Raw genomic sequence first — 11,049 nt, forward strand, 5'->3', positions numbered from 1 at the left:
ACTAAAAGGAAAAGGCTCTGTGCCCTCTTCAGATTCAACCCCACCTAATATATTCCTACTCGCTTAATCAGTACTTAAACATGCATCAGTTGAAGTCCACCTTGCAGTTAATTCATGGTAGAGACGGTCTCCAAGAGAACTATCCTAATAGTTATATAGATTAATTAATTAAACCCTAAAAGGCCTCTTCAGAGTCTTGCTACCATCAAGGATTCTGCCAACAAAATGTGAATTGAACATGGTGCTTTCCTACTTAATGGCCAGACCATTAGAGCCAATTCACATGCCAGTTATAAAATATCTTACTTGTGAGGTAGCAATACTATTGGCTATGACATCTGCAAGGAGTGTAAGTGAAATTCAAGCTTGTACGATTACGGAACCTCACTTGCAATTTGCCATGGTAAAAGGTATTCTAATGACTAACCTGAATTTCACACCAAATGTTCCAACATAATTTAATCTGAATGAACCTGTAGTCTGTAAAGCCTTCTTCCAAAACCAATTTAACACAGAAGAGAGGGTGTTACAATCACTCAACAAAAGTAGGTGTCTCAAGTTCTACCTTGTCAGAATAAAGCACTTCAGAAAGTCAAACAAAATGTAAGTTTTTTTCTCATTTCCACTTAAAAGATTTCCAGCCTCAAAGCAAGGAATTTCCAGATGGGTTGCCTCAACCATTCTTTTAACCATCAGAAAACCAGGAAGACTGCACACAAGGACAGTCTCAGCTTGCGATTGTTATGGCAACATCTTAGTGTTCCACTCAGGTGCACCTCTGGCGGATATTTGCTGTGCGGCAACATGAAGTCGCAGACATACCTCCACAAGACACTACTCCCTGGGAAGAGCAGTAGAAAGAGACATAGAGATATGACAGACAGTTAAAACATCTCTTTATGTAAGGAGAGCCTGTCTATTTTATGACACCTTCCACTTGATTTTTATGAAAATTGCTAATACTACTTGCTGTTCTGCTTTGAGCATCTGGATCTACGAACGATCCAATGCAGGAGAAGACCAAATGTACTTAACTTTTAAGTGTAATTTTCCAGTGTTTGTATCTTTCAGAGATTTACAGGCAACCCACTCTCTTCTCTGATAGAGCCTCTCCTTCTGGGGACCTTAAGGAAGGAAGTGCCTTGTATTACTAGTGTAACTTTACAGAGGTACTTCCAAGTTGATGATGAGGAATGTTTCAAGCATAGGAGTCAATTAAATGTATCAATGATGGAGGACTATGGTTACGGGTAAGTAACTTTCTTCATCTAATGCTCAGTTTTTTCTTCCTTTAGGCAGGTTTCATTTTTCCGTGCATGTTCAGATTTTGTTTTTTCCCCACCGTGACAGTAAGTCTGGTAATACAATATCCTGGCCCAGGCAACAAGTTTTCTTCTCAGTAATATTGGCGTGTAACTTCAATTCCTGGTCATGAAATTTCCTGGCACCCCGAGCAGAGCACCTGCTCAGTATTTATTCCCAGTCTGACCAACCAGCCTTGTGCAATGTTCAGGTTTTGGGAGACTCCTCCAGTAAAATCCTCCATGCCGCCTGCAACATCAGTGCATAAGCAGGCAATACTAGGGCTGTATTATTCTAGAGCTCTTCCAAAGATGGTTCCAGGCAAATCTTGTACTTTGCGTTTTGGACATCTAACTAGTCAAGCCACTTTCCTTTTCATTCAAATATCTCTAGGTCAGGGGGTGAAATTAAAGTCCCTGACCAAGAACCGGAAACTTCATTTCAAAGGGTAGGAGAAAAATGAAGGACAATTTTAGTAATCCTCTCTGTAAACGGCTTCTGAAACTTCAAATCTGTTTGGAGGTCAAACTAAGCTGCTTTGGGAGCCTCACCTAAACTGTCCATTTTGTATTACCATCCGCTCACAGAAACTCCAAGAGAGATTTCTGAGCCCACGTGGTCAGGCACACATGTACATGCTCCATGATCACACTGCCTTATACATACACTGTGAACACGCACTCCAGTCTGATGCCCCACTCAAATGGAACAAAGGACCCATTTCTAGGCATCTATCCCTTAAAGGCAGTATCCCCCAAAGGCTTGTCCTTTCAACTAGAATGAATGCTGCCATGCCACAATTGTCTGTCTCTCTCAACTAGGTTAGAAGACACTAGTCACTCTCAAAAGGAGTGGTGCATTTTGTTCCCCTCCTGACCTGCTAGCCTTGCTCTGGGTCGGTTCTTTCACATGCATGGCCTTCAGTGAACATTCTTGGTTATTGTGTTAGATTAAATATTAATTGTAAAATGTGCAGAATAATACCTTGACTTTATTAAATGTCTAGCATAAGACAGAGGTGCATGCTCTCTAGTGCCACACAGGGGACATTTCTGGCGAAGGACATGCAGTGCGGCCTCTGTGGAATTGGGGACGAATCACTAACTCATATTTTGTGCATCTGCAAGAAACTGACCGCTTTTAGAAAATGTTGGCTCTGCCCATTTGGCGCATCATAAATGTTTGGACTTGCCAAGACGCAGTAGGAGAGTGTGTGAGAGGTGACTCAGTGCAATCGGACGCACGTTTTATGAAATTTATGACAGCGACAATAACCTTGACGAAGTCCGAATACACCCCTAAATTTTAATGCCAAGCAAGTCAACACTCTCTGCATGCTCCGCAAGATCGACAGATGGATCCCGACACATACAAGAAAGACAGTCACCCAGGCCCTCATCAGCAGCAGACTCGACTACGGAAACGCCCTCTACGCTGGAACCCCGACCAAGCTCATCAAACGACTACAACGCATCCAAAACGCCTCAGCACGACTGAACCTCGACGTACCACGCCACAGCCACATCACCCCCACCTGAGGAACCTGCACTGGCTCCCCGTCAACAAGAGGATATCCTTCAAGCTCCTCACCCACGCACCCAAGACACTCCGCAAGACCGGCCCAGCCTACCTCAACAGACTGCTCTCCTTCTACATCCCCAACCGCCAGCTATGCTCCGCCATCCTCTCACTTGCCACCGTCCCGCGCATCGGAAGAACAACCACCGGTAGGAGATTCTTCTCAAACCTCGCCGCCAAGACAAGGAACACCCTCCCAAGGAGCCTACGACAGACCCAAGGCCTGCTGACCTTCAGGAGGATACTCAAGACCTGACTGTTCGATCAGTAGCGCCCTCCCATGCCTTGAGACCCTCGCGGGCATATAGTGCACTTTACAAATTATTAATTGATTGGTTGATTGAATGCAGCCTGCATATTCATTGGAGTACCTTAGTCTGAATTATTCGATTCTAAATCTATGTCCCTGGAGAAAAATAAGACCACAAAGTGTTTGTAAGGGAATATCAGTTTTTTTAATACTTATACAGTTTGTTTTAAATGTAACTAATTGCAATGATTTCAAGTAATTGTGCAATAAATGTATCTATCTATGCTTGTTTATTGTGTTCAATGAAATATAAATAAAAAAGTGCAGAGTAATATATTGACTTTACTTGCTGTCTAGCATAAGAGAGAGGTGCATGCTCTCCAGTGCCACGCAGGCGACATTTCTGTCCGATCATCTACCGTCAATAGGACTGACTTCAATGGTTGCAGTGGTCACTAAGACCCAAAACGACTTTCAGTCTTGTTTTGGAACTGTGGACCAAACAGTTACAGATTATATTTTATTCTTTCATATTAGAACCTAAAATAGAATTTTTAAAGGATTTGAAATAAGAAGTCTTTGTTGATAAAGACCGAATGTGTTCCTAAGCTCTATTGTGTATTTGCCAGCTTGCACACTAAAACAAACTCACATTTTTATATATTCCAATGCGCGTATGCCACTGGATTCTAAATCAGCTGCATTGGATGCGAACGGTTTTTCTAAATGTAGTACTCAGTCTGTCTATTGGAAATTAAGAAAATACAATTTTCCTAGAATTAAAAGATTCTTGCTGCATTTCAACCAATAGTGAACTATTTTGGGGTTGCTCATGGTCATTTGAGAAGGGTTACTCTCTGCCCACTACTGTTTTGTAGTTTCATCAGAAAATGTTAAACAGATGACTTGGTGTAAAAAAAATGTACATGTAAAGGTATGCTGATTCTGGAATTTGTAATTATGCCGCTGAAATTTGCAGAGCGGGGCCATGTTTCATGTGCCTGCTCAAGAAAGTTGGTGGGTCTTCGTGATATTCAACAAAACAGGACTGTGTTCTTGTAGAGCAAAATAACTATCCCCATGCAGTGTTCTCTGTGCTTGGAGGCCATTGTGCAATTTTCCTAGCGAAGACTGTCCTGTCCCTCAGTATGGTCCCAGGTAGGAAGATCTAGTGATGAACAAACTGCTGTAATAGGACAGGACATGTGTAAACTGAGGGCCATGTGGCGGGTGAGACATCAGAACAGATGTTTGCGGTGGCTAATCCAGCTGAGGCCTGCCGGTGAAAACCAAGCACTTCCCCGGTTCTAAATAGGGGGAGGCTGCTACTAGTTTTGTGGAGTTGGAGCACTGCCCATGTACAATGAAGTACCCTGGCTAAATTACCACCAGTAGTCTTTCCTATACTTGTGGTTTACATTAGTCCCAAATCAGAAATATAGTTGTAAACAAAAATAGCTGTAAGACTGGGGCTTATGCTGGCAAAGAGAAACATTGCGCAACTGTGGGGGGTGGTGCAGCCACCAGCAGTGGAGTTTTGGAAGGAAGACCTTGACTGGTGTATGTATAGGGAAAAGACAGTTTACACTGCCCGTGGATGCCCCAGGAAGTGGTCTAAAATATGGGACCTGTGGAACTCCTCCCGTGGCCATATCTGCAGCCCTCTGCTTAACATTGACATAGACGACCCCTCTATCCCATAGTCCGTACTCATGACGCTCTGGCGTGAAAGTTAACTGTTTTTCCTTTTGCCTCTGAATATGATGTAACTGATTCCTCTGTATTATATGTCAGATGTCTATGAATGTTTAATAAAAAGATTTATAAATAAATAAATAAATTACAAAAATTGCTGCAATTGATAAAATATTTTCAATAGTTAAAATCACATTTTTGTAAAAATCTGAACTCAACTTTGTTGGCTTTGTGAATGATAGAGACCATTCATATGAAAAAGTTAAATTACACGTCAAATTAGTTAATTACTTTCCATGCAGTAAGATTTACAATACAGAGTAAAGTAAACTTTACAAAGCAGAGTACAATTTCAGATCTAACTCTTTACTCTCATTCTCTTTATCCCTGTATTAAAAACAGATAGTGAAAAAGCTCCACTTGTTCTGTCTGAACACATTTCTCCAGTCCCGCACATTGAGTATTGATTTTCCAGAGATGATGTCAGAAGTTATTGCTGCACAGTTACCAAAGATTTTGGCCGGGATGGTAAAACCTCTCATCTTCCACAAGAAGTGAATGACATTTACTTTTGAAAACGTGTATGAAGAAAGAGTGTCAGTTGTAAGCATATAAGCAAAATGTACACAAACTGTTTCTGTTGGAACATCCATCAAACCATTGCTGTCTCACAAATAATAATGTATATGCACTAACTGTGTGCTGCCTAAAGTTGATGTCGAATGTGTACGTGGCTTTAATAATATATTTAATGGCTGTGTGATTTAAAAAGACACAGCCATTGAATACTTTAGAACTACCTGTCCATGGCTTGTTCTCGTTAACAATGTGTAATGTACTATGGTTAGCAGATTGCTTATGTCTGTGGGGATGCTAATTCTACTTCAGAAGACAGTAACAAGGAACGTTTCAAGTTGTGGTTCCACAGATGTCTACATGGACACTTTCTGTCTTCAGTATTAAATGTATCTGTAAAGCTGATTCGGGGGCAGCATATAATGAAAAAGTTGTTTGAATACGTGTATGATTTTTTTTAATGATTTTACCTTCTGAAAGGCTTCTTCAGAGACTGAAGATTGTTGGTGGATTGACGGTACATTTCCTTTTCAAAGGTTTGGGTTGGAAAACATGCAATATTCATTTTACTACGAGTTTTGCATTGATTCAAGGTATTAGCTGTGGGTCAGGGGATGCACACTTTTACAGATTTGTTTGAGACATTAAAATAGGTATTTTGTAACCGACTAGATACATTGTAGCTGTACTTTTTACCACATTTCCTTACATAGAAAGTGTGACCAGTCAGATAAAAAACCTGGTGGAAAAACTACTATATGTAGTTTATGGCTGCATGTAGGAAGTACCGGGCAATAACACTCTTTTCTCTTCAGCTCTTCCCTGTTTTGCAAAAGAAGTCACATGGTTTTCTAACAACTTTCCGATTACAACAGACTCTAATTCTGAGATATGTGATGCTCTTCCGAGCATGGATGCCCCTAGTTTATTCTTAAGTAGTTTTTCTTTTATTTCAAACCGGATTTGCTGAGATCCTTAACCCTCACGCTGCCACCCACTTCATGATCGTAGGGGCAATCTTTACAGGGTTCTTATCACAATGAAGGTCATTCAGGTGTCCATTCTAACACAATACTTAATGCTAAGTTTACACATTCAGGAGGTTCAGGAAAGCGCTATGTTGAGTAATGTAAAGAAACTGATGGGCATGTTGAGTTATAACGAGTATACATCCATGTATAGTACAAAAAATGCTAAGAAACTGATAATAAGCACATTGTGGCATCAGCTTTCATGTGATATTGTGACTCGCATATATTTTTAGAAAATGAAACATAGATGATGAGACGAAAATCAGGGTATTTGTAGATAACGTCAAACCTATTATTGGTTACAAAATAATATTTTAAATCGAAAGATGGTACTGTGGGACAACAATAATATATTTATATAATATTACAAGCTCGCACCTGTAGAACCTGCTCACCTTTTGCTGAGTTTAAATACGTAATTTCCGTCACAGCAGCAGTCATCTTTTTGTTTCTGCGGCAGCAGTTTCGTGACTCAAGTAAAGCGATGTCATTATCTGCCAGCAGCTGTCAAGACCTTACACACAGCTGTTAGCTGAGAACGGAGCCTTTAGTGCCAGTGTGTAACCTGTCTGAGGTTCGGAGATCTGTTTAGCTCGAAGGGTAGTTCATCTCTAGGAAATTTAGTGATCTATTTGGTAGAGGCAAGATGCGAAAATTAAAGGAAGTAAAATATTTTATAAAGATAGAAGGTTTATATATATATTTGAATAATATTTAATGTTTGTCACATTGCCAACATAGATTAACTATATTTTTATTTCGTGTCTTTTAGCTAAATTCATTGTGAAATTATGATGTAAAATTAACTATTTGGTCCCATTACCTTCTGCATTTTCTTACCACCCCCTTGAAACTCCTGGGGCGCCTTTAACCTCTTTCTGCAATATGAAATTTCAATAAGGATTCCCAGAAGAAAGTCATTGGTTGTAGTGATCAGGAAAATATAATTCAATTGAGGTGGGCACACAGTCATAGCTGTGTGATTATTCAGAAATGTTTATAAGGGTATACCTCACACATATTTAAAGGTCTTACTAGTTGCCCATATATTAGCAGTGAGCAATGTACGAAATACACAAAATTGTCCCATTTGAACAGGATGTGTGGAAAATGTTTATTGCCTTAATAAAATGTTTTGAAGTATTTTTTTTATTATTTAGTAATGTTAAATTTGCTTACTGTATGTACTGGATATAAATTGCATTTCAAAGGCAAGAACGGAGGCATAAATTAGCAACATTAGGCCATGAACAGTTTACACCCAGGGGTGCTGGAAATATTTGGTAGTTAGACAAATGTACGTAAATTACAACCATACTTACGATCAATTTATGTACGCTTTTTCTCCTTTCGAACCTTGAAACATTTGTGTAAATTACTCTATAAAAGATTAAAGTATGCAGATACCATGCATTATCAAATACAATGATGTACGCTTCACCGGCAAATCAGTAGAGCACTTTGGATATAACAATTCAGACATTTGGCTTCAGATGGACTAGATATTGAAGTGTTGGCTGCTTTGAAGATATCTGAGGAAATTAAGAGATCTGGCAAATTTTAAATGGATTTTTAATTTTTTTTCCTGCATGCTACCTTTCAATAAGTGCACTCTTTGTAACCTGCAAATAGAGATATGAATGTTCTGAATGATTCTGGTAAAAACTAATACATGGTATTTTAAAACTCTGCTGTGATTCACATTGGCCTGTAATTTATATTTCAGCATTCTCCTAATTGTTTATGTACCATACAAATATATGTTATATGTGTTAAATATGTTTCCACAAGCACAATAGTAATAGAGTGACTTTAGTGCATTAAACAAAAGACAAACTCAAAAATTTATTTGTTTATCTATCCTGTTGATCACAGAAAACTGTTTTCTAGCCTACATATTTAAAGAGACAGCTGCAACCATAGAAAATAGTTCAACAATGAAGGCTAACGGGCCCCATTTAAATTTTGATGAGTGGCTCAAGTCTCCGCCAGGGCAGCGGAATGGATTATTAGGGTGCCCTGACGGAGGTACTGTCCTCCAAGTTTAGAAATGGCTGCTGCCCAAGAGAGCATTTCTAGCATTGTCTAGGAACCGCCGTCATAGCGGTTCCTCATTTTCAAAATGAAAATCCCAAAGCGGGATTTTCTTTTTGAAAAGAAAAAAAACGGTTTCCTGCCCACCATGGGAGTTATCTCCAATGTCAAGGGGGGCATGAGACCGTTTCAATGTGCCTTACTAGCGGTGACAGGCATTAAAATTAGGCTGTATGCCCACCTATCCAGCCGCGGCCAGTAGTGGGAGTACCTGCCAGGCATTGATGTGGGGAGGGGCAGGGTGGGGGGTAGTAATGTATGGATTACAGACCTTAACAGGTAAGTAAACATATAAATAAATAAAACAAATGTTGTTGCGCGCAGTGTATCGCATTTGGTGATGCAGTGCACGTAACGAAATTCGTTTTATTTATTTATATGTTTACTTACCTGTTAAGGTCCATAATCCATACATTACTACCCCCCACCCTGCCCCTGCCCTCCCCACATCACTGCCCTGCAGGTACACCCATCACCGACCGCGGCTGCACATATCCATATATGGTGTGCGTACATGCAGCCAAACCTCAGACAGCCATTGCTCCGTCAAGACATCAAAGAGGTTGAACCATGGCAGAGATGGAGCAGTCTCCAATGTTATCAAACTACTGGTCCGCCCTATTCTAAATTTGGCAGGTGAACTATAATGTTGGCAGGGAGCAAACTCCATCACCGTTGCAACAGAGTACCCTTTCCACCAGTATTTATATCAGGCTGTGAGTTAATATTTTAGCCGACCAATATATGAGCCCATAATACTTGTTCTTGAATGACCAGGGTTATTTTTGGGATCTTGAGAGTGATTCGTTGCATACAAAAGATAATTTTGGACTCTAGAGTCTTATTGATCAATGTCTGGATTTAAAAGTCACAAGAAATTAATGTAAATAGGAGAGTTAAACGCCTCTCTGCAGGAAAACGTAAGATGTCATTCCTGATAGACTTTCCTAACAAAAAATATGAAGTGAAAGGTCCAATCTCGTTGTTCTTTTACTAAATAAATCAATGGAAATGGGAAAAAAGAAAAAACTGTCACCAAAGTCTGTTATTTTCTTTGGTAGTATGCAATAATTTGTCCTGTAATGATAAAAATGAATACGAAAGCAACTTTAAAAAAATGTTCTGCCAAGATGAAAAGAAAGGTTTTGATCCCAAATCAATAAATGATTTTCATGCTGTAAGCAAAAGTTGTAGGAGTGCACATCTTTCAACAGGGGTAACTGTAGGACCCATGGTCACGAAAAAATACCTAAACATTTCAAGACACTGGATATAAACAAAGGGTAAATGGAATGCACCAATTGCTTTAACCGCGTTATAATCAGGGCCGGACTGGAAGAATATATATATAAATAAGGCAGGTTAACCACCATGATACAACTGAGATTAGTATGCCTTTCTTCCATCCCTTTATCCCAAAAATCGTAATTTGCACATGATTTAATAAAGTTTACAAATTTTGCGATTTTTGCACAAAGTAAACCAAAAGCAATAATTTGCACATTAATAGATTGCGTTTTTTGCACATATATATCTAAATAAGATATGAAGTAGGCAAAAAATTTGCACATATGTATTGCATTGTTTGCACAAATAATTGCGATATATTTGCACAGTTTCGTTTAATGTAGGCTATTATCTCAAACATGGAGTGGTTTTATCTGTTTTTTATTTGATTTTAGAACCAAATACTGTGAATCAATATAATATAAGCACATAGAAAGGTTAATAATAGGATTTATAAATTGTTGGTGATACCCCAAAACTAAGTTGCATTCAATTCCAGTTTAATCATCAAAGATTATTTTTAAATCATGGTAGCTAAAATCATGTTTTGTTCAAATGTCCGCTGATATTTGAATTACTAGAAAAAAGACTACTTGTGAAGAAATGTAAAAAAGTATTTTTGCGCAGTATGTTTTCCATGTCCATGATCACATGTGGTGTTTGAAAAGCATATATATAAAAAATGCCGGGCTAAGAACTGACAATCTGTGAACAAGGGCGAACGCCCGAAACGCATCAGATTTTGCGGCTCCAAAAAATAAAATAAATACCTGTGCCAGAAATTGGGATTCGTGTTGTCCAAGTGGAAGTGCAGAGACAGCGTGTTATTTTCATATATGGAGAATGTTCTTTTGAATAAATGGCGTTCTGCAACACTTTCACTGTAAACAGACTGACGAAGGTAATCTACCGAAACGCGTCTGTGAAACAAAACCGCTACTGCTGTTGTAACAAACCCCGCGAGTGCTGCATATTTCTTTCCTTGACTGGGAGAATATTGAGCGAAAATATTTTAAACGGAGCATCACCGTAAGCGGCACCCGTCTGTTTGTGCCCCGTCTGTTGATGCAACAAGGAGCATGATATATATAGTGGTCTAGGCCGTACCCCTTTTTACATCTCTCTTCAACGCAGCGCTGTGGCGCTTACTGGAGGTACCTAGTGGGCTTGTTGGACCCTAGGGACCCTCAGGATTCAAGGGGACTTAATCTCCCAAATTAAAACGCCCACAGGGCG

General features: G+C 39.5%; 1 protein-coding gene across 1 annotated transcript in view; it reads left to right on the forward strand.

The window, feature by feature from the left end:
- PGR (progesterone receptor) overlaps nt 1-8,276 on the forward strand; it is a 760,964-nt gene extending 752,688 nt beyond the window's left edge. The window contains exon 8 of the mRNA XM_086935286.1: nt 5,228-8,276. Coding sequence (XP_086791412.1) covers nt 5,228-5,383 — 156 coding nt within the window. The 3' untranslated portion in view covers nt 5,384-8,276. The remainder of the gene's footprint in view (nt 1-5,227) is intronic.
- Nucleotides 8,277-11,049: the final 2,773 nt, after the last annotated feature.

This window comes from Lissotriton vulgaris, chromosome 8, assembly GCF_964263255.1.
Source record: "Lissotriton vulgaris chromosome 8, aLisVul1.2, whole genome shotgun sequence".
Lineage (NCBI taxonomy): Eukaryota > Metazoa > Chordata > Amphibia > Caudata > Salamandridae > Lissotriton > Lissotriton vulgaris.